The sequence below is a fragment of the Schistocerca cancellata genome, chromosome 5 (assembly GCF_023864275.1).
Source record: "Schistocerca cancellata isolate TAMUIC-IGC-003103 chromosome 5, iqSchCanc2.1, whole genome shotgun sequence".
Classification (NCBI taxonomy): domain Eukaryota; kingdom Metazoa; phylum Arthropoda; class Insecta; order Orthoptera; family Acrididae; genus Schistocerca; species Schistocerca cancellata.
In genome coordinates, this window is record NC_064630.1 from 665,781,504 (window position 1) to 665,806,857 (window position 25,354).

The following is a 25,354-nucleotide window of genomic DNA, read 5'->3' on the forward strand; positions in this document are numbered from 1 at the left end:
TATATTCTATTTAGAACAGAATGCTAATTTTAAAATTACAATTATTTCATTTTCTTGTATCACAAATATTAATACAGTAGCTCATATTGAGTGTATGAACTCCTAAACGCCGCGTTTAAGAAGTCGTGTTTTACTGTCTTGTTTTGTGTCCAAACAAGTCATTGGAAGGAAGGTTTCAGTCTAGGGAATAATTCAGAACCAAAATTTTGTAGTACCTTGTGAAATAAGTTTTCCGCATCTGATTAACGACACCATTAGCAGCTTTTGGGAAATCACTTTCTAATGATTAAAGAGTTAGTGCTATTAACTTTTTTCAACAGGCTTGCCAAATCTGTGAACATTGTCACCCTAACAATATCGTAACGGGAATAAGTGTGTCTTCGCTAATAATAGTGAAAAGATGGACGAGTCTACTTCTCAGCAAGACGTGCAAAAATCATGAGTCTTATGTATGATTGCGAGATGGTTGTGGGACAATACCTTTCCTCTTATTTAGGAGACACTGGCTCCTGGATTTATGTGTTATTCTTTGGTAATACTTTTCTCGTTAAAGCGAAATTCTACTAACATTTCTTGGTCGGAAAATTTCTCCTTATCGAAGGCTATCGTGGAAATATTTTGACTGGTGGAGCTGATTATAGTGATCTATTAACCCTCCCGTTTCTGATCTTTACCCAAGTAGTCTACCACACAAGTCCAAACAATTTTGTAAGGGCACACTATTTCAGAGATGTAGATCGAACATTTTTGCTTTCTGAATGGAACATCTCATGGCATGGGGAGTCCAACACAGTTTTATGTTTTCCTTCCTCGATACACTGAATGTTTCACAACTTCCCACCCTAGCCTTTCGCACTTCAGTCACTGACTACTTGACATCTTGCACGAAGGTCAACAAATCTGAGACTCTGAAGACGATTTTCATGCAGACATTGTTTCCTTTTACCGCTAAGGCCAAGGATGTGGCAAGCAAGCTGTTATTAAAGTTTGAGTGGAATCTATGAGACATTCCGCAGAATGTTATCCACCCAATCAGCAAGCCAGCAAAGGAAGATAAATACGAGTACAGCATAAACGGGTAAACATATCTTTTTTTCAGACAGTAATAATACAGCGGAATACAGGAAAAGGACGTTGTGGTTCTACTGGGAGCCTATCAGTTTGGCTATTTTGTTTTTGCTAGAGTGACATGTTCATTGCTATAGCCTGTAGTGTTGATGCCATATTTAATCTCTTTCGTATCTGGTATATTCCTGAAGGGAACAGTGCCGAACAGCAAAGTGAGATATTCTAGCCTCTCCACAGTTCTGTTCGGTTTAGAAGCGAGCAAGAAAATGGTTCATAATATTTTTGAAGTTATAACGTACCTACATTCCCCAGTGTGTAAAAGCTTTTGTGGGACGTGTACCTAATGTTCCTCTATCAATAGAAACAAGGCATTAGTTCTGAAGAACAATGTTCAACGAAAGAATACAGGTAGTTGTATATCACCGTTTCCGCACATGGATTCTCTCAGCTACAACAACAATAGAAATACAAAAATAGTAATAATAAGTTAGTGATTCACTGTATATAGCAATAATTTTGAATAATTAAGTGGTGTGATATATTTAGAATGCAGAATTACGGTCCCCACATAAAAAAATGTAAAAATTAAACCTGGTTAATTACTGACGTGTCGTTGGAATTATGTAATAACTGGGAGCGCATAGTAATCCAGCAACTGAACAAAATGCATTCGCGCGAGATTAGATGTTACAGACCCGTGTAACTCGAACAAAATGATGTTTATTTGTAATACACTGATACTATCTATAGTTACCAACATCAACAATAGGTAGTAACTAGAACCACTTTGTGGAAACTGTGCTGAATTAAGTAACTCACGGTCTCACTGTCTATTGCAAATTTTAAATCGCATGACCAAAGCTAATTCCTGTTCTCAATGTTTACTTGTCAAATTAAGGACGTACACGGTTTAATTTATAAAAGAACAGTCTGTCAGGGCCAGCGTCATGAGGGCGTAGGTGCATGAAATTATTTGTGAAACACGATATAATACCATAAAATTAATTTCTCTGCTGTAGCGTCAACATACTTTTGTTATTAAAATGAAAATCGATTTTGTGACAACATTTGGTTTGATTTATTGTCTGCAGCTTTAGTGCAACACTTTATGAAGAACTATAATTGACACTGCATCCGATTCCAACACCTTTAAAATTAATTGGGTATATCTGCTTCCAATAATTTCCTTCACGTTTGACTTTATCGGAAGTTTTGGTGAAAGGATGGGACCCTGCTGATGTTTAATGATTTGAGTCAATTAGCATCACTGACAAAATTTATAATGTAACAATGTTGAAATAATCAAGTACCACACAGACAAGCCTTGCGCAAAACTACAAAACAATTGGCTTGACTTACCTTGAGACAAGTTGCTTGTGGAGGGATGTAATGTTTTTTATGGTATCCTTAATTGGCAATAAGCTCTTCTTGATTAGCGAGTAGCTTGAAGAGCATATCTCCTTACAGGCACGTAGTGCACCCATAGACGTGGTCACTCACTCATATTTTGCCTTGCTACATATTACAAAATCAGTTGCAGAGCAATCTCCATTTGGCATTAGCGCGCCCACACTTCACGTCGACATCCCACCACGTATGATTAGCAACTCTCCTCTTTTCTTCCATTACTACTGCTCGCACTCATCCCCACGACGTTACCTTTGGGTTCCAAACATTATGAATTTGTGTCATCACCACCCTGCCAGCGTATAAAGTTGGCAACGGAATTACAAGCTTCCATCTGACGCCGATAGCGGTCGCGCGGGATCTGGCGGACCCAATGGTGCGCGCTCACTGAGCCACGCCTCCGGTGGCTCTGGACTATGACCACCACCTGACACTGCAGTATAGGACGGCGGCGACAGCCACTCAACCCACTTGCAGCTGGAGCCTCTTCGCTACGTCCGTGCTTAATACAGCGAGTCGGTTCCTTGTTGACATTGTGATAGCTGCAGTCTCTTTCTTGCTGTATTATTTGTAACGATTCTTGGAGAGATGCAAGTTACGTAAGTCTTCTGTTTATTGTGTTAACATGTCCGCTAACCACAGCATTTGTGCTCCTGTCCAGCGTTCCCATGATGACAGTTGCCGCATCACTCAATAGCCCACCTCTCCTTACCATTGTGTATGAAGATGTACACAAGAGAATTTTCCTGACATTTCCACCATGTCTGCTGCACATATTTGACATAATTATTTCTTACTTGTTCTTATAACATCGTATTACAGTACCATAAACACTAATTATTGACAAGTGCATATAATTACAAAATATGGTTTTAAGCTCTCCGAATAAAGTGACTGTGAAATTCACGAGGTTTTGCGTTGTAGTGTTAAAAAGTATTTCCTTCACACAATGGAATAGCTCACAGACACCTGCCTATTTTTTTTAGTCATCAGTCTTGTGACTGCTATGACACGGCCCTTCACGAATTTCTCTCCTGTACCAGCCCCGTCATCTCAGGCTAACCTATGTCCTCTAACCTGCTGAATATATTCGAATCTGTGTTTTCCTCTACAGTTTTGCCTTCTGGAGCTGCCTCTAGTACTCTGGAAGTCAGTCCCTGAAGTCTTAATAGATGTCCTATCATGCAGTCCCTTCTCCTTGTCATTGTTTTCCAAATATTCCTTCGTCTCCGAGTCTGCACAGAACCTCATTCCTTTCTTATCATTCCACCTAACTTTTAACAATCCTCTGTAGCACCACATCTCAAATGCTTCGATTCTCTTCTGTTCCAGTTTCCCCATAGTTCATGTTTTACTACCATACAATGTTGTGCTCCAAACGTATATTCTCAGAAATTTCTTCCTCAAATTAAAACCTATGTTTGATACTCGTAGACTTCTCTTGGACAGGAATGCCTTTTTGCCAGTGCTGGTCTGCCTTTGATGTCCTCCTTGCTTCGTCCGTCATTGGTTATTTTGCTGCCTAGTAAACAGAACTCGTTAAGTTCATCTACTTTGCGATCATCAATCGTGATGTTAAGCTTCTCACAGTTCTCATTTCTGCTACTCCTCAGAACTTTCGTCTTTCCTCGATTTAATCTCAATCCATATTCTGTACTTATTAGACTGTCCATTCCGTTCAGCAGATCATGTAATTCTTCTTCACTTTCACCCAGGATACCAACGTCATTAGCGATTCGTATCATTGTTACCCTTTCACCTTAAATTTTAATTCCATTCCTAGACCTTTCTTTTATTTCCACCATTGCTTCTTCGATGTGAAGATTGAACAGCAGGAGCGAGACACTACATTCCTGTCTTACTCTTTTTTTAATACGAGTATTTCGTTCTTGGTCGTCCACTCTTATTACTAGCTCTTGGCTCTTGTACATATTGTATATTACCCGTCTCTCCCTGTAGCTTACCAATATTTCTCCGAATTTCGAACATCTTGCACCATTTTCCATTGTCGAAAGCTTTTTCTAGGACGATGAATCCTATGAACGTGGCTTGATTCTTCTTTAGTCTTCCTTCCATTATCAACCACAACTTCAGAATTGCCTCTCTGGTGCCTTTACCTTTCCTTAAGCCAAACAGATCATGTAGCGCATCTTCAATTTTCTTTTCCATTCTCCTGTGTATTATACTTGTCAGCAACTTGGATGCATGAGTTAATAAACCGATTGTGCTTTAATTCTCGCTCTTGTCGGCTCCTGCATTCTTCGGAACTGTGTGGATGATATTTTTCCGAAAGTGAGAGGGTATATTGCCAGACTCATAAAATGTACACACCGAATGTTTCCATTTCCCCTGACGATATTACAAATTCTTATGGCATGTTGTCGATCCCTTCTGTTGTATTTGATCTTAAGTCCTCGAAATCTCTTAAATTCTGATTCTAATACTGGATCCCCTATCTCTTCTAAATCGATTCCTGATTTTTCTTCTATGATATGAGACAAGCCTACTCCCTCGTAGAGACCTTCAATGTATCTTTCCACCCATTCGCTTTCTCCCCTGCATTTAAGAATGGAATTCCGGTTGCACTCTTAATGTTACCTCCCCTGTTTTTAATTTGGTTGAAGGTTGTTTTGACTTTCCTATATGCTGAGTCGGTCCATTCAACTATCATTTTTTTTAGATTTCTGCATGTTTTTCATGCAGCCATGAGATCTTAGCTTCCCTGCACTTCCTATTTATTTAATTCATCAGCGACTTGTAATCCTGTATTCCTGAATTTCCTTAACATTTCTGTACTTCCTTCTTTCATCGATCAGCTGAAGCATTTCTTCTATTACCCATGGTTTCTTCGCAGGTACCTTCTTCGTACCTATGTTTTTCTTTCCATCTTCTGTGACAGTCTTTTTTGAAGCTGTCCGTTCCACTTCAACTGTACTGAATAATGGACCATTCTTTATTCCTGTATCTGCAGCCTTAGGGAATTTCAACTGCATATTTATTCTTTATGGTTAATCTTGCAAATTTCAGCCTACTCTTCATCACTACTACATTTTGATATGAGTCTATATCTGTTTCTGAGTACGCCTTACAATCCAGAATCTGAATTCGGAATCAGTCTGACCATGATGTAATCTAACTGAAATCTTCCCGTATCTGCCGGAATTTTCCAAGTACACCACCTTCTCTTGTGATTGTTGAACAGAGTATTCGCTTACTAACTGAAATATACTGGAAAAAATGGAAATGAAGTCCCATACTTCTTAACAGACCCGAGCCGCCTTACTAGGCAAGGATATTACAGAATTCAGTTAGTCTTTCTCCTCTCTCATTCCTTGTCCGAAGCTTATATTCTTCAGTAGCCTTCTCTTCCAGTCCCTCATGACTATTAAGTTTTCATTTCTTTTTGCGTGTTCTACTACCCTTTCAGTATCCTAACATACTTTATTTATTCATCTTCAGCTTGCGACGTCGGCATGTACACTTGAACTGGTTTGTTGTCGAATCTGATAAACCTATCATTGAACTGTTCACAGTAACACACTCTCTGCCCTACTTTCCTATTCATAACGAATCCTACTCCCGTTATACTTTTTCTGCTGTTGTTGATATTGTCCTGTAGTCATCTAACTGGAAGTTCTTGTCTTCCTTACATTTCACTTTACTGACTCCCTACTATATCCAGACTGAGCCTTTGCATTTTCCTTTTCAGATTTTCTAGCTTCCGTAGCATGTTGAAGCTTCTAACGATCCACGCCCCGACTCTTAGAACATTATCCTTTCGTTGATTTTTCAATCTTTTTCTTATAGTCACCTTCCCCTTAGCAGTCCCATTTCAGGGATACGAAGCGGGGACGATTCCGGAATGTATTGCCAATGCTGTCACTTTCTCGATTAGAGGCCACACGTCCTGTGGTTACCTGTTAGTGTCTTTAGTGCGGTGGTTTCCATTTCTTTCTTCGCCTTCATGCCGTTGATTGTTACTGATTTTTCCGCTTATAGGGGCAGTTTCCTATACCGAGGGCAACAGTGTGCCCTGAACCTCTGGCTGCTCCTCCGCCCTCTTTGACGTGGCCGTTGGCAGGATGAGTGTGACTTCTTATGCCGGAATTTCGAACCCGGGACCCAAGAAGGTTTGGTTATAAATAGAAGACACTATCCCTAGGCCGCGGGTACTTCTTTTATCGGTAGAAAAGAACAGTTTTCTGGAATAGAGGAAGGGAAAGGGGCATTGTGGTATTGAAATTGCCAAAGATAAAAATTTGTTCAAAAATGGTTCAAATGGCTCTGAGCACTATGGGACTCAACTGCTGTGGTCATAAGTCCCCTAGAACTTAGAACTACTTAAACCTAACTAACCTAAGGACAGCACACAACACCCAGCCATCACGAGGCAGAGAAAATCCCTGACCCCGCCGGGAATCGAACCCGGAAACCCGGGCGTGGGAAGCGAGAACGCTACCGCACGACCACGAGATGCGGGCTTGAAAATTTGTGTCGGAGTGTGACTCGAACCCGAATGCTGTGTTTCTCTAGAACGCTTGCGTTAATAGAATCGGTCAGCCGGCCGGTGTGGCCGTGCGGTTCTAAGTGCGTCAGTTTGGAACCGCGTGACCGCTCCGGTCGCAGGTTCGAATCCTGCCTCGGGCATGGATGTGTGTGATGTCCTTAGGTTAGTTAGGTTTAAGTAGCTCTAAGTTCTAGGGGACTGATACCTCAGTGCTCAGTGCTCAGACCCATAGAATCGGTCACCCAGAACCAAATTCTCACCGTATACTCACCATCCGGCCTCCATTTATTACTCGCAAATTTCTGATTCTTTTAGGGTTTCTAACGATATTTGTGCATCAGCACTGAAACATATGTCGTAGAACCATCCCACCCGTTCATGGAAATTGTAGTCTGTGCTGGCAGAAATGTACTACGGACACACGACACTCAGATACATTAAAGGACCGACACACATGTAATGGAGGCGTCGCGCTCGTTCATATCATTGTCGTCCTGTCGGACATGTCCCAGAGATAAACAACACTCTGTTAAATTAAAGCAAAACAAACTCGGAGATATCCGTACCATCCTCGCTGAGTGGAGTGCAGAGTACCTGTCGACGTGGATTCGCGTTTAGCAGTGACGGCCGTGTCTGTCCGCAGGGAGCCATCGCGGGCAGCCTTTGCGGCATGACCGCCGTGGCGGCCCTCATAACCGGGGCGCAACACGCCACAGCCACGGGAAGAGTCAGGTACCCGCCGCTGCCGACGTCCGTGGAGGGGTGCCCCGGTAACGTCACAGCCAGCGTACACACGGCCGCAGCAGCCGCCGCGACCAGGTGAGCCGTCCAAGTTGCTACTGTTTCAGACAGACCATACTGTCATTTCTCGTACCTTTGGTAAGGGTATGTGGTTGAGAATGTTTCCACGGAGAAGATGGAAGCGCACAACTTCTACTAAAAAGTTTTACTTACAGCTTGACAGGACTAACAAAGTGTTAGGTTACTATTCATGTTTGGCTGGAGTCGCCAAATATAACTATTCTGCACTGTTCGTCTTATGGTAAGAGCTATGAAATACAAGCTTATTATGACTTTTTAATTATTCATTCATGCCCTTTATTTTCAGCAACTGTACTATATATTTTTCAGTCGTCGATTGCAAATACACTACTGGCCATTAAAATTGCTACACCAAGAAGAAATGCAGATGATAAACGGGTATTCATAGGACAATTATATTATACTAGAACTGACATGTGATTACATTTTCACGCAATTTGGGTCCGCAGATCCTGAGAAATCAGTACTCGGAACAACCACCTCTGGCCGTAATAACGGCCTTGGTACGCAAGGGCTTTGAGTAAAACAGAGCATGGATGGCGTGTACAGGTACAGCAGACCATGCAGCTTCAACACGATACCACAGATCATCAACAGTAGTGACTGGCGTGTTGTGACGAGCCAGTTGCTCGGCCACCACTAACCAGACATTTTCGATTGGTGAGAGATCTGGAGAATGTGCTGGCCAGGGCAGCAGTCGAACATTTTCTGTGTCCAGAAAGGCCCGTACAGGACCTGCAACATGCGGTCGTGCATTATCCTGCTGAAATGTAGGGTTTCGCAGGGTTTGAATGAAGGGTAGATCCACGGGTCGTAACACATCTGAAATGTAACATCCACCATTCAAAGTGCCGTCAATGCGAACAAGAGATGACCGAGACGTGTAACCAATGGCACCCCATACCATCACGCCGGGTGATACGTCAGTATGGCGATGGTGAATACACGCTTCCATAGTGCGTTCACCGCGATGTCGCCAAACACGGATGCGACCATCAGGATGCTGTAAACAGAACCTGGATTCATCCGAAAAATGGCGTATTGCCATTCGTGCACCCAGGTTCGTCGTTGAGTACACCATCGCAAGCGCTCTGTAATGCAGCGTCAACGGTAACCGCAGCCATGGTCTCCGAGCTGATAGTCCATACTGCCGCAAACGTCGTCGAACTGTTCGTGCAGATGGTTTTTGTCTTGCAAACGTCCCCTTCTGTTGACTCAGGGATCGAGACGTGGCTTCACGATCCGTTACAGCCATGCGGATAAGATGCCTGTCATCTCTACTGCTAGTGATACGCGGCCGTTGGATTCCAGCACGGCTTTCCGTATTACCCTTCTTAACCCATCGATTCCATATTCTGCTAACAGGCATTGGATCTCGACTAACGAGAGCAGCAATGTCGCGATACGATAAACCGCAATCGCTATAGGCTACAATCCGACCTTTATCGAAGTCAGAAACTTGATGGTACGCATTTCTCCTCCTTACACGAAGCATATCAACAACGTTTCACCAGGCAACGGCAGTCAACTGCTGTTTGTGCATGAGAAATCGTTTGGAAACTTTTCTCGTGTCAGCACGTTGGAGGTGTCGCCACCGGCGCCAACCTTGTGTGAACGATCTAAAAAGCTAATCATTTGCATATCACAGCATCTGTTTCCTGTCGGTTAAATTTCGCGTCTGTAGCACGTTATCTTCGAGGTGTAGCAATTTTAATGACCAGTAGAGTATATTATTATGCTTTACTGCTTTCGACAAATTAATTTGTCAACTTCAGAAGCTTAGTACTGGCTTGACAGATAGTGAATGGGCTTTGATACTTGACCTAGAGTAATGAAGGAAGGAAAAAAAGTAATGGGTGTAAATTTTGTCTCAGTCACGGCATCATGCGAGGAATAACGACCGTTTTGGAAAGATTTAAATTTTTGCAAAGGAGACCCAGATCGGTCATTGGGCAACGGTTAAGTCCCTATACCAAGGTTCGACTACACGAGGCCGTAGAGCACATCATGTAATCATCCAATTCGCGTACAATCTGATTGGATGCTATTACCACTCAGAATAGGCTTGATTTATTTATACATATGGGCTGCAACAGCAGGATGCGGGACTGGATGCCAAAACTAACATTTGAAATGCGGTTTTGATTAAGACATATGTTACAGTGGTCAATAACTCCTATGAAACGAATGACTAAACATTAATAAACGGTACAATGCTGTAGCCGCTCACTTGCATGATACCCATTCTCGAATAACATTTCAGTAAGGAAGACCTTCCGAGCGGGAAGGCAGGGCAGTCCCTGGCACGAATCCGCCAGGCGGATTAGTGTCGAAGTCCGTTGTGCCAGCCAGTCTGTGGATGGTTTTTAAGGCGGTTTTCCATCTGCGTCGGCGAATGCGGACTGGTTCCCTCAATTACACTATGTCGGCGATTGCTGCGCAAACACTTTTTCCACATATGCGTACACCGTAATTACCCTACCACGCAAACAATTACGTTACACTGGTCTGATGTGAGACGTTCCCGGGCTGTCCACTGGGGGCCTAACCGCACTATAACCCTGGGTTCAGTATGGGGTGGCGGTGGGGTGGGTGGACTGCTGTAGCCTGTTGTGGGTTTGTGTACCAGTGTGGGCTGCAGCGGGGACTAAGCCTCTCCATCGTTTCAATGTCCGCAGTTCCGTACAGTACAGTACAATTCAAGGGAGACCACTGTGAATGGTTTTAGGGAAAAGGACATGAAATTTGACAATATATATGTAAAGAGGAGAATCGCCCTCCATTATCATCAGAATATATGCACGCAACATAGTAACAAATGAAGGAATAGTCCCTTCTCCACCACCACTGAAGCCCGCATCTCGTGGTCGTGCGGTAGCGTTCTCGCTTCCCACGCCCGCGTTCCCGGGTTCGATTCCCGGCGGGGTCAGGGATTTTCTCTGCCTCGTGATGGCTGGGTGTTGTGTGATGTCCTTAGGTTAGTTAGGTTTAAGTAGTTCTAAGTTCTAGGGGACTGATGACCATAGATGTTAAGTCCCATAGTGCTCAGAGCCATTTGAACCATTTGAACCACCACTGAACCATACCAGAGCAAGAGGCTATAGTATAGAATGACGTAAATCTACGACAGAGCTATCCCACGAAAGTACTCAAATTCGTAATTTCCATTATATTTGAAAACCACTGTGCAATTTAGGGTTCATAATGTGTAGATTCATTTATTCCGCTCATGCAAGTCTATGCTCTTTTCCTTGTGCATACGTGTCGGTCTAACCGCGAAAAGATTCCTACATCAAAAGCACAGAAACGACTTCAAATCCCGTGACTGAATTCACATAAACCATTTCGAGGCTAAGAATTGTTTTTGACGGCGAAAACTCAGACTGAGCATTTTCGCACTACGTTTCCACTCGAGGCTCATCACCCGAAGTCACCAGTCTAATGACTCCAAGAAATCAACCTGTTAGTATCGCTATGCATGCTGAGAAAAGAACTGCTTTTAAATAAATGCGATGTGGATCTCCGCTAAAGAACGCCGATGTTAATGACGCGTGAACACAACACACGAGAATTAATGGAAACTCCACTATTCTAAACAACATTCCCGAGGGTCTAGTGATGTTATTGAAACGGTTTCCTAACAAAAAAAAATCGAACCTCTGTAACAAACAGAAAAGGTACGAATGCGTGTTTCAGGAAACATTCATTTCAACAGCCAGTGCGGAAGATTTTATTCACCACGTGCAATTCAGCAGCGAGTTGTTTGACTGCGATCTATTCAGCACCTCGAATGAGCGTCCAGGCGTTCCAACATTGCAAGAGTCACATCTGTGTGCGGACTCACGGTACGAGGGATATCGGACCGGTTTGCTGCGATGTTGACAGACGTCTCTGCCGACTCACGGTGCTTTTCCTCACTGCTAGGTCTCCGTAGATATTCAGCTAGCGGCTAAGAATATCTGCGATGATCTGGTTTTCCGCCAAAAAGAACTCAGTCACAGTTCTCTGCTTGGAGCGGACCTCCGTCACGGACACCATTTTGAAGGCTATATACAGCCATGCATCTGTCGGAACTGCATGACACTGTAGGGGCTGAAGCGGGAATATATCGCGATGTCCCGCAAGTAACAACTCACTGTTTCCAACAGACATTGGTGTAGAAAATATACGAAGTGCATTCAAGTTCTAAGGCCTCCGATTTTTTTTCTCCGGACTGGAAGGAGATAGAAACATGCGCATTGTTTTAAAATGAGGCCGCGTTCATTGTCAATACGTCCCAGAGATGGTAGCACCGTACGGCAGATGGAATTCTACCGCCAGCGGCGAGAATGAGAACTGTTTTAAATACTTAAAATGGCGACGTTTTCCTTACTTGAACAGCGAGCAGTCATTCGTTTTCTGAATTTGCGTGGTGTGAAACCAATTGAAATTCGGCGACAGTTGAAGGAGACATGTGGTGATGGAGTTATGTATGTGTCGAAAGTGCGTTCGTGGGTGCGACAGTTTAATGAAGGCAGAACATCGTGTGACAACAAACCGAAACAACCTCGGGCTCGCACAAGCCGGTCTGACGACATGATCGAGAAAGTAGAGAGAATTGTTTTCTGGGATCGCCGAATGGCTGTTGAACAGATCGCCTCCAGAGTTGGAATTTCTGTGGGTTCTGTGCACACAATCCTGCATGACGACCTGAAAATGCGAAAAGTGTCATCCAGGTGGGTGCCACGAATGCTGACGGACGACTACATGGCTGCCCATGTGGCATGTTGCCAAGCAATGTTGACGCGCAACGACAGCGTGAATGGGACTTTCTTTTCGTCGGTTGTGACAATGGATGAGACGTGGATGCCATTTTTCAATCCAGAAACAAAGCGCCAGTCAGCTCAATGGAAGCACACAGATTCACCGCCACCAAAAAAATTTCGGGTAACAGCCAGTGCTGAAAAAATGATGGTGTCCATGTTCTGGGACAGCGAGGGCGTAATCCTTACCCATTGCGTTCCAAAGGGCACTACAGTAACAGGTGCATCCTACCAAAATATTTTGAAGAACAAATTCCTTCCTGCACTGCAACAAAAACGTCCGGGTAGGGCTGCGCGTGTGCTGTTTCACCAAGACAACGCACCCGTACATCGAGCTAACGTTACGCAACAGTTTCTTCGTGATAACAACTTTGAAGTGATTCCTCATGCTCCCTACTCACCTGACCTGGCTCCTAGTGACTTTTGGCTTTTTCCAGCAATGAAAGACACTCTCCGTGGCCGCACATTAACCAGCCGTGCTGCTATTGCCTCAGCGATTTTCCAGTGGTCAAAACAGACTCCTAAAAAAACCTTTGCCGCTCCCATGGAATCATGGCGTCAGCGTTGTGAAAAATGTGTACGTCTGCAGGGCGATTACGTCGAGAAGTTTCATCGATTTCTGGTGAGTAGTTAATTAGAAAAAAAGTCGGAGGCCTTAGAACTTGAATGCACCTCGTACAGCCATGCATCTGACGGAACTGCATGACACTGTAGGGGCTGAAGCGCAAATATATCGCGATGTCCCGCAAGTAACAACTCACTCTTCTCAACAGACATTGGTGTAGAAAATGTATTGCATTATTTACTGAACGCTCCTCGTTTGAAGAATCAGGGCACACCTGGTACCATTGGTAACTGCGATTAGCGAACATGATTTGTGTAGATATATCTAAGTGTATCGGACTGAAAGCTATGGTTCATGTGATCTCGATGCCCACAGTACATCGGCGGACGACGTGCCGCTGTTGTTCCGGCTGTCGTACATGTACTACACTGTGGTGGGCGCCCTGATCGTGGTCAGCGTCGGCTGGGTCGTGAGCCGCCTGACGGGTCCTCTGAAGCCCGGCGAGGTCGACCCCAGGCTGCTGGCGCCGCAGGTGCGGCCCGCCGACCTCAAAAGAGCGGCCCAGCACGACCCCGCTGTCGCAGTGGAGCTGCTGCCACGCGGGACACAGCACAAGCCCGACACCGACGCCAAGATCTAGCGAATGGGTACCAGGGGAAAAGCGTCTGCCGCAAACACTACGACAGTGTATTTAGTTGGCATGTAAGTTCGTAGCGTTTTTCCATAAGCACAACAGATACACATAACAGAGATGTAGTCATCAGTAGTATATTGTCCTCTATTATTTGCAACAGTTTTCCAACGATGGAGTAACTTTGCGAGTCCGCGACTGTAGAAATCACGTTGTTTTGAGGCGAAGAACTCGTCGAGCCATGTTCTGAGCACATTTTCACCCAGAAAGGAAGTTCCTTGAAGGAGAGCGGAAAAGGTGAAAAGGTGAAAATCTGAGAACGTAAGAACAGTTAAATAAGGTGAGTGCGGCATGATTTCCCAACCCAAGGCCTGTAGAGTGTCTTTTCGTCAGTCTAGAAGAATGCGGGCGGGCGTTATTCTACATCTACATCTACATACATACTCCCGAGTCCACCATACGGTGCCTGGCGGAGGGTACCTCGTACCAAATCTAGCATCTTCTCTCCCTGTTCCACTCCCAAACAGAGCGAGGGAAAAATGACTGCCTATATGCCTCTGTACGAACCCTAATCTCTCTTATCTTATCTTTGTGGTCTTTCCGCGAAATGTAAGTTGGCGGCAGTAAAATTCTACTGCAGTCAGCCTCAAATGCTGGTTCTCTAAATTTCCTCAGTAGCGATTCACTAAAAGAACGCCTCCTTTCTTCTAGAGACTCCCATCCGAATTCCTGAAGCAAACCTACTAGTAACAAATCTAGCAGCCTGCCTCTCAATTGCTTCTATGTCCTCCCTCAATCCGACCTGATAGGGATCCCAAATGCTCAAGCAGTACTCAAGAATAGGTCGTATTAGTGTTTTATAAGCGGTCTCCTTTACAGATGAAACACATCTTCCCAAAATTCTACCAATGAACCGAAGACGACTATCCGCCTTCCCCACAACTGCCATTACATGCTTGTCCCACTTCATATCGCTCTGCAATGTTACGCCCAAATATTTTATCGACGAGACTGTGCAAGTGCTACACTACTAATGGAGTATTCCAACATTCTTTTTCCTATTCATCTGCATTAATTTACATTTATCTATATTAGAGTTAGCTGCCATTCTTTACACCAATCACAAATCCTGTCAAAGTCATCTTGTATCCTCCTACAGTCACTCAACGACGACACTTCCCGTACACCACAGCATCATTAGCAAACAGCTGCGCATTGCTATCCATCCTATCCAAAAGATCATTCATGTAGATAGAAAACAACAGCGGACCTACCACACTTCCCTCGGGCACTCCAGATGATACCCTCACCTCCGATCAACACTCACCATCGAGGACAACATACTGGGTTCTATCACTTAAGAAGTCTTCGAGCCACTCACATACTTGGGAAGCAATCCCATATGCTCGTACCTTAGTTAGCGGTGGGGCACCGAGTCAAACGCTTTCCGGAAGTCAAGGAATACGGCATCCGTCTGATACCCGTTATCCATGGTTCGCAATTTATCATGTTCCTCTCCGTTATTGTAGGATTGCTTAGGCAAGCGTCTCATCTGTTGACAATAAAGGTCAGTAGTGGTTGTTACACGTCGGGGAAGCAACGCGTCGTACACCCACTGCCGGTGTGCCATCAGCTACATAACAGTATCTTTTGTAGATGCGTGTAGCTCTTTGCATGGGATCCACCGCAACTTTTACCAGAAATGAGACAAGATAGAAATGGTTGGTGTCGTTCACGAACAAATTAATGATGAGTGAGCAGAGATGTACAAATGGCCACGCGCTGATTTTTGTGATTTTGGCTTAGAGCCAGCGGTACCTGTACACCCGATCTTTGATCTTCCCCCAGTGAATGCGAAAGTTTCAAGATCAGGCAATGATCGTATTTCATCCTATGAATGAGTTCCCGAGTACACTGACATGAATAATTGCTGAGTAATACGTTTAAATTATCTTTATTCTGAAAGTGGAATAACACTAATTTAAAAACGATCCTTTATAAAACTAGTAAATAATTTTCTTGCTGTGCTCTCATCCACTGACATTATCCCTAAACATAGTGCGAACGTTTCTGGCTGCCTCTGCTGCTGTCACCCCTCTATTGAACTATTATAAATCGGAAATGATCCGATTTCTTTACTTTGCACTGCCCCTTTCTAACGTCCTCAGCTCTACTCACTATCTCGAAGTGAAAAATTGACAATACGTTAACTTATACAGCAACAGTGAACTACAATAAGAAAATGACACTCTATAAGTAAAGCCATAGCAACCGGAATTGCAACACAAAAATACAAGCGCTACGAACTTATGCACCAACGTAATATTTTTACTTCAGATTGAAGGATGGCAGTGATCCACTTTAACCATTAACTTTGTTTATCGCAGAAAGAGCTCACTAGTCACAGACAACCAGACAACATATTGAAGAGGAGATAGTGAAACAAATGAAAAGTAAAATCTGAAAAATTTCTCTCTTGTCTCTTTCATTACAAAACATTACTTATCAGACTCGATTATTACTTAAGTCTTACGCATCTACATTTAAAGATTCCCATTCACGTTGATAGGGAACACAATACCTCCAACAAGTACATTTGATAAAGGGAAAGGTGTATCCAACATTTATAATAATGCCTAAGTTCAGAATTAAGGACAAATCCAACCATTCAAACAATAAAAACGCTATCATGATTCGGCAAGACAATATATTGATATCTGACCTTGTGATTTATCTGGAAATCTGAATCAGCCTGAATCTGAATCTGATTAAGTGGCCTCAGTGCGACTGACCAGGAAAAAAATTTCTTTGACGATTTAAAACAACACTTCTCAAGCAAGGACAGCTGTTCTCATCAATTAGGAGCGGTGAGATGCATGCAGGCGAAAAGGCTGAGTCCTACTCCAGGAACTTGACGTTTACTAAAATAAGCTATTCTCTCCTCGAAGTTATCATTTAACAAGGAAGATTCGCCGTAGCGCAATGGTTCCTCACGACGTTTGCTTTCTTAATCAGTTCTATGGACATTATTCTATCAGCAAAGGATCTTGCTATCGGGGAGATCGGACATGGTTGATCTTCCAAACGCATTAAAAATTTAGGCACTCACTATGGCGATGGAAGGAAACCAATAATTCCTACGAACTGAATTCAGTTGTCCTCGAACCTGGCAAGCGACCATTCATTATACTCAAGAAAATATGTCGAACACAATCAAGAAGTCCTAACAAAGCTGGATTGCGAAAAAAACCAAGTCACTCTTTCAAAACTAAAATTGAAACCGATAAAAAATCTATACACACAGATCTAAGTCATATTACGCCAACAATAACTGAATTTCATTATTGAACATATTACCTGCACTGTGTAAAGAAAACAACTAACTGGATCTCTGTCAAAACGTTTTATCGTAAGTGCACCCCAGAACAGCACGTGCTACTCACCACGTCATCAGAGCCTAGTTTGTTGTTCCAAACTGTTTTCTAAATAAGGACACACTTTGTGCTTTGATGCATCCTTTCAGAGTGGCGGTGGCCGCCACCCAATAGTCACAAGAAACATCCCTGCGGCACCAAACACTTCGCCCAGTCAGATGGAAGTTAAAAATGTCAGAGCCCGTTTCATCTTCACACTAGTTTACCGAAAAGAGATTTGATGGATAACTCCAAAGTCCGCACCTTGATTAAACTATCAAAGCACAAGGCATACTTTCAAAAAAAAGGACAAACCTCCTTCGGTCCAGTCACACTAAGATTCAGAGGATGTTCCCACTCTTCTACAACAAGAACCAAGAAAGCTATATGGGTTCTTCGATTACACATGTTCTCCCAATTAAGAATTCATACATCACAATCTCTGATTAGGGGCCGGCCCAGCAGTTCTGGGCGCTTCAGTTCGGAACCGCGTTGCTGCTACGGTCGCAGGTTCGGGTCCTGCCTCGGGCATGGATGTGTGTGATGTCCTTAGGTTACCGTTAGTTAGGTTTAAGTAGTTATAAGTTCTAGGGGACTGATGACCTCAGATGTTAAGTCCCATAGTGCTTAGAGCCATTTGAACCACCTAATAAGGTTACGTGTAGAGGGTAACGTAGGACACTGATATGATATAAAAAGAAGCAAATTCAGTAAAGTTGATTCTTCGCTCAATCCTCCTCCTCCGAGTTGTTAGATCACAAGAAGATACCGGAAAAGCAATCTTCTAGACTAGGTGAACCGAATTAATAATTACAGATGATGCTTTCATAAAAGGTGCATGAGAGAATCATTTCAACATCACCACTGTAGAAAATACGTGCCGGAACATCTGTGCTCTCAGAATTCATCCTACCTGATCTTTGGTATCCTTTTGACATTGACATATTTAACTGAATCGTCCTGTCGAGTGAAGAACGCATCCATTTCTTGCAATTCTCTCACACTCCACGACTAAAGATGCTAGAAGATATTAAAGATTTCTTTCAGAGACATATACCAAAAAACTATTTATTGGATACTAACAGCGTTCAAAAACTATGTTTCCTACAAGAGACTCTTTGTCAGCGGAAATAAATGTCACAAAATGGTACTGACCAAAATTAAGACACTGTACAATAAATTCGCAATACATGCACCTAACAGATGTGAATAAGAATATTTGAAGAAACGTAATTAAAAATATTTATATAGATCCCTTATCTTGCACAGTTTCCTCACCCTCTCCTCTCTCTTCCATGTATGTCCTTTAAGAAAATATTAGCTACCTGCAGAAAATATCGATCCATTTGCCAAGAATGACTAGACAAAACAATAGAAAACCAAACGTATCGATAGCCTGATAAACGGTATACGATCTTCATGATGATTTACCTCCTTTTCAACATACAGTTACTACAGTACGATAATGTGGACTATGACTGTTTCTACAGGACGAAATTCTTGTACGTCCGATACACGATGAAGAAAGAGAATGAGTCTTTGTTCAGCTTTGCAGTGGACACGACGGCGTATGAAGAGCTGTGGGCAAGGTTATCTTGGTGACGTCGGGCGGTGCTTCGCCTGTACCCTGGCAGAGTGTAGCACGAAGGTGTTGTGATGCTAGAGTCTCGAATAACGGGAAGGTTACAGAAAATCTGCACTTGATTATACACGGAGGTGAGGACCTGTACGAAGAGCTTGTAAGGGTATTGCAAGGTAGGTTGTACAAGAAATGATACTGATAAGACAAAATTTCGATTCTTTCCCCAGTTGACGAGTTATTTAACATTGAATTAGCCCATCAGCTGGCTGCGCGAGCAATTTCCAGCGGCCCGTCAAAGACAGTATCGCCAAATGTGTTCTTCGTTTGGTATGCTAAAACTGAACAAGAGAGCGATACAAAAATTGGACACGTGGCGGTAGAAGTAAGTATCTAAATCGATCCAAAGGCTGAGCAGTGAGCTAATATCTACACTCCAAGAAGCGACACTAATTTCACCAAGCAGAGCGCTTTAATTCGCGCGCGCAATGACCTGATTAGCTAACATCAGTGCCAACGAAATCGTAAATGACTCAACGGACCAAATTTTTTCTCAACACTTATTTATCAGCACAGACTGTTTCAGAACACCTGTGTATGCAACACAGAAACGTTCCAAGCCCTTTGTCCTATACCCCACCAAGACACAGAAAAACCACTTAGAAGTGACAATGAGGTGATCATTTGAAAAAAAACAGAAATGCGCGTTACGTTTTCCATTGAAAAACTAACACCAATGAAAGATTTTAGTTAACCTATAAACCTTCTCACAACTTTTGAATGATATATAATACGATTATAAACAAGTTGTAGTTTGAAGTTAGAGACAAAATACTGGTGACTCTTACCACTAATACTAATGTAAAGGAGAGTCTTAAAACCGTCTTGCAGCAATAAATAAGGAACTGTTGTGCATTACACATAGCACACAAATACTACCACAATACCAGACAACATTTATTAAAATTCATCAGCAGAATCAGAGAATTTATCCTTATACGATACGATAAATAAATGTAAGGCAATTTTTGGCCTTGAGCTTATTAAATGCTAAGTGAGTCCTAAAATGTTGTTGCAAAAGCAGAAAAAATACTGATAAAACAATAAAACCTAATTTTTATTTATATTTTATGAGTCGTTTCTAAAAGTTTTTAATTCAATTATTTAATAATTTCATTTCAGTCAAACATAAATTTGATTAAGCAATACTACAACTAACACATTTGAGACAGATAATAAAGAGGTATCATATCAATCAGCTTGCAAGCTCATTTATAGTGACGGAAAAACCTTGCAAAATAATCCAGTCTACGAGTCATCGCACTTACTACTGATGCAATACAGAGCAGATGGTACAACAGACTTGTTTGGAATTTGTGTGTTTTAAATATTAGAATTAAAATTAAACTTATGTTGTTGTGCTCTTCAAAGATTGGTTTCATACAGCTCTCAATGCTACTCTATCCTCTGCAAGTCTCTTCATCGCACAGTAACTATTGCAACCTACATCCTTTTGACTCCGCTTAACGTATTCATCTCTTGGTCTCCTGCTACGATTTTTACCCTCCACTCTCCCCTCCAATACTAAATAGGTGATCCATTTATGCGTCCAAACACGTCCTACCAACCGATCTCTTCTTCTACTCAAGTTAAGCCACCAATTTCTCTGCCCCCCCCCCTCCCGAATTCTATTCAGTATCTCCTCATTATTTATATGGTCCACCCATCTATTTTTCAGCATTCTTCTGTAGCACCTCATTCGAAAGCTTCTATTCACTTCTCGTCTAACCTATTTATCGTCCATGCTTCACTTCAATACATGACTACATTCCAAAAAAATACTTTCAGAATCGACTTCCTGACACTTAAATATATACTCGATGTTAACAAATTTCTCTTCTTCAGAAACGCTTTCCTTGCCATTGCCAGTCTACATTTTATATCCTCTCGATGCTAACAGGTTGTTCTGCTTCAGAAACGTCTTACTTGATACAGCCAGTCTACATTTAACATCCTCTCTACATCGACAATCACCATTTATTCTGCTCCCCAATTAGAAAAACTCATTTACTACCCTGAGTTTCTCATTTCCTAATCTAATTCCCTAAGCATCACCCGACTTAATTCGACTGCATTTCATTATCCTCGTTTCGCTTTTGTTGATGTTAATCTTATATCCTCCTTTCAACGCAATCCATTCCGTCCAATTCCTCTTCCAGGTAGTTTGCTGTCTCTGACAAAATGAAACTTTCATCGACACACCTCAAGGATTTTATTTCTTCTCCCTGAAATTTAATTCGCCCTCCAAATTTTTCTTTTGTTTCCTTTACTACTTGCACAATATACAGACTGAATAACGTCGGGGATAGTCTACAGCCCAGTCTCACTATCTTCCCAACCACTGCTTCCATTTCATGCCCTTTGACTTTTATAACTGCCATCTAGTTTCTGTACAAATTGTAAATAGCCTTTCGCTCCCTGTATTTGACTCCTACTACATTTAGAATTTCAAACTCAGTATTCCAATCAACATTGTCAAAAGCTTTCTCTAAATCTACAAATACTAGAAATATAGGTTTGCCTTTCCTAAATATATCTTCTGAGATAAGTCATAGGGTCAGTATTGCTTCACGTGTTCCAACATTTCTACGGAATCCAAACTGATCTTCCCCGAGGTTGTCTTATAACAGTTTTTCCATTCGTCTGTAAGGAATTTGCGTTAGTATTTTTCAGCTATGACTTATTAAATTGATAGTTCGGTAATTTTTACTCTTGCGAACACCTGATTTTTTTTGGGATTGGAATTATTATATTCTTCTTGAAGTCTGAGGGTATTTCGCCTGTCTCATACATCTTGCTCTCCAGATGGTACAGTTTTGTCAGGGCTGGCTCTCCAAATGCTATCGTCAGTTCTAATGGAATGTTGTCTACACCTGGGGCCTTGTATCGACTTAGCTCTGTCAGTGCTCTGTCAAATTCTTCACGCACCCATTTCATCTTCATCTACATCCTCTTCCATTTCCATAATACTGCCCTCAGGTACATCGCCCTTGTATAGACCCTCTATATACTCGGTCAACCTTTCTGCTTGACCTTTTTTGCTTGGAAGTGGTTTTCCCTCCTAGCTCTTGCTATTAATGCAAGTAGTTCTCTTTTCTCCAGAGGTCTCTTTAATTTTAATGTAGGCTGTATCTATCTAAACCCCTAGTGATATATGCCTCTACATCCTTACATTTGCCCCCTAGCCATTCCCGCGTAGCCATTTTGCAGCCGACCGGAGTGGCTGGGCGGTTCTAGGCGCTTCAGTCTGGATCCGCGCGACCGCTACGGTCGCAGGTTCGAATCCTGCCTCGGGCATGGATGTGTGTGATGTCCTTAGGTCAGTTAGGTTTAAGTAGTTCTAAGTTGTAGGGGACTGATGACCTTAGATGTTAAGTCCCATAGGATTTTTTGGAAAGACAGAGTGGCATTTGAGGTTGTAAATCGAATATGAATATAGGAAATCCTTGATTTACCAGAAGTAGTTCCGTTTTCAACTCGTTCATTTTTACTTTAAACTAAAAACCTGCCTTGACAGATACCACACAGTTTTCTTTCTCTCATTACTGGAATTTCAAGGCTACATTTGGTGCAATTATAGTTGTGATCCTAGTGAAAATTATTTGCATTTTACGTTATGCTATGTAATTTATGTTGGATTGATATATTTGTATTAACACTTCAGTTTTTAGTGATCTCGACTGGCTACACCTCACCTCCAGGTAGATTCACAGGAACAAAATTCCCTTTGAGAACTATGTGTGAAAAAGGCTAGAGGGAAGTATTGCAGTTCAAAATATTTATCAGTGCACACAATAACCAAGTTAATTTGAGATGAAATACATTCTTATGAGATAAAGTCACACAGAAGACAGTGATAGGTTTTAACTGATACGGAAGGAAATATCACGTGATATGTGGAACATGGCTAGCTGCGACGCGACGTCGACAGCTATTGTGATACCCAAGAAATGACATAGCAACAGACTGTCACGTCAATTACCAGTGGATTACGTCAGCGGTTGACCTAATGGACTGACAGTATTGTTGGAAGGGATAACACTAAGTACGCCGTGGACAGCTGACAGCAGGGTTACCAGCGCGCCATACCTGGAACTGGAACTGCCACAGTTGCAGCTTGTGAGCTATGGAGTCTCTCCCGTAGTACAATACATTACAAAGCGCTAATAACGACAGAAAACTAAAACTCATTCTTCCGTTTACATGATTTCTCGCATACAAGGAAAATTAAGAAATAAATTTCACTTCTAAGCTTTGGGTGAGATTTGTGTAACTGTTTTCTTCGCAAAGAAGATGTAATCAGTGGAAGGTACCGAAGACATTCTTTTAAGGTAGATAACAAAGACACGAAGTCGGAGGTCCATCTTTAGTGCATGTAATGGTTGCTTAACAGAACACAATATGATCTGTTGCACTAAGTGGAAGTTTCCACTTATAATTCCATAGAAGAATTACATCTTAGTTTGAGAACTTCAGATCTTCTAGAAACAGCGAATGGAAAATTTAAAGTAAAGCGACAGTGTACAAGAAAACTATGAAGAAGTTAAATGATAAGTGAAATATTTCGGATAGTGGCTACTGACCTCAGATAGCAATGATCGGATGTCACTAGGAATAGAATGCACTGAATGAAGTTAGTCAACGACAGATCTCGATAAAAGAAGGAAATACGAGAGTATAAAGATTTCAGTGTGAGCTACCTGGTAGTATACTAAACAAATAGAAATGAAAGAAAATGAAGTGCAACCAAAAAGAGATAAAATGAATAGATCTCATGTATAGAAATAGGCAGTGTTAGAAGAAAATACGTAGTGTACAGGGTAATTAAAGTTGTGGTAGGAGAAAAGGGTAAGTATTAACCTATATGGATAGTTCAGAAGTCTTTGTTAAGAGTAGTCAAAGGGTAAAAGACGCTGGGTTTCAAGTCACCGTCAGGACAAGCTGGTTGATAATATTTGCGGTTAACACAATTTTTTGACTGGCTACCAAGAAGAACCCTTTAACAATACCATCACCACTCCATCTGCTTTCCAATGATGTGAAGACATCGAGGTTGCCGAGGTATTGAGCTTTGGATTGCGTTTAAAAATAAACTTTTGCTATTGTGAAGCAGTTATAAATTTGAGATTGATGATGATGATGATGATTACCTCGAAGTTAAATATTGTTTTTGGAGCTCAGATCATCAGAACAAAAAGAAAGTAATCGATTTTATGGGAAATCTAGTTTTATCACAGCCAGCAACTACGAAAAGTATTTTTATTATTATCATCATTATTATTATTAGCAGTTTCAGTTGTTGCAAATAGTGATCTGCAGCAACAAATTTTTCTGTCATAGTGTATGTGAACACGTACATGAGATTCCATCCTAGTATAAATAACGTCAAAAGCACAAACTGAGCATTCCAACAAGATGTATTCCATGTTTGAATTTTAAATAGATATGACTAAATATTTACGTAGCAGTTGAAATTGCCGTAACGGGAAATGGTGAACTGAACAATTTATTAATTGCATTATACATTACAAAAGTATTTTTTATTTAATTGTATTGGTTCGTGGAAGTAATTCTCAGTATTCAAGAAGACTTAAAGTTTAATTGTTTATTCCTCCGTTTATCCACAAACTGTAAAAGATTTTTCATTGAATTTGGTAATAACCACCAAGCAGATATCTGCACAATGAATCTCATTTGTATGGGAATCAAGAGCAGCGAATTATTCTTAGCTACCTACCTGCTTTTATTGCACACTAGTGGTTAATAAGCGTCTTAGCCTACAATATTTTGATTCTAATACATACACAACAATATAAAATCCAGATTTAAGCGGCACACATGCTCCATTCTGAGAAAAGTACTGCGCATATAATTCGTAAAACATTGCTTCCTTCATTATAAAGGCTCTCTCACCACGCTTAAAATATATATGAGACAGTGATTTTATCAGTATTCTGATTAATCTTCCAGTTATGTGAGTTATTGGGGGGGGGGGGGTTGCTCTAGTTCATTAGCAGTTTTTCCATAAACACTGTCTCGCACTCGAGTAAACCGAAGATAGCGTCCCGAAAATAGGAATTGGCATGGAATTAAGGGGAGGGGGATATTTCTTAATTTGTGACAAGCATGCGCTCAAGTCTGATAGAATAACTACATGCGTCTAGATATTAATTCCACGAAACAGTTTTAAACATGGCTGTTTATCAAACAACCGTATACCAGTTTCAACATAGGTTTACATACCCTACCGGTTACACATAACTGGTAGGTACACTGGCCTAAGTTTCGACACCTGCTAGGGGTGTCTTCATGAGAATGAAATTATGATTAATCGTAAAATGACATTGCTGAAAAACAATAGTCAGAATTTATAGCAACTATGCTCAAGTCAAAAGTGAAATACAACGTTCTAGCCTTTGCCACGTGTGGCCATATAGGAATAACATCAGTCTGTGTGACGTGTATATTGATTTCAAATATACCCAGTCATCTTTCCGCTT

The 25,354-nt window shown here is 41.8% G+C and overlaps 1 protein-coding gene across 1 annotated transcript in view; it reads left to right on the forward strand.

The window, feature by feature from the left end:
• The window catches only part of LOC126188755 (sodium-coupled monocarboxylate transporter 1-like), a 244,087-nt gene extending 230,006 nt beyond the window's left edge, over positions 1-14,081 (forward strand). The window contains exons 12-13 of the mRNA XM_049930365.1: positions 7,626-7,801; positions 13,547-14,081. Of these exons, the coding sequence (XP_049786322.1) occupies positions 7,626-7,801; positions 13,547-13,811 (441 nt within the window). The 3' untranslated portion in view covers positions 13,812-14,081. The remainder of the gene's footprint in view (positions 1-7,625; positions 7,802-13,546) is intronic.
• The last annotated feature ends 11,273 nt before the right edge of the window (positions 14,082-25,354 follow it).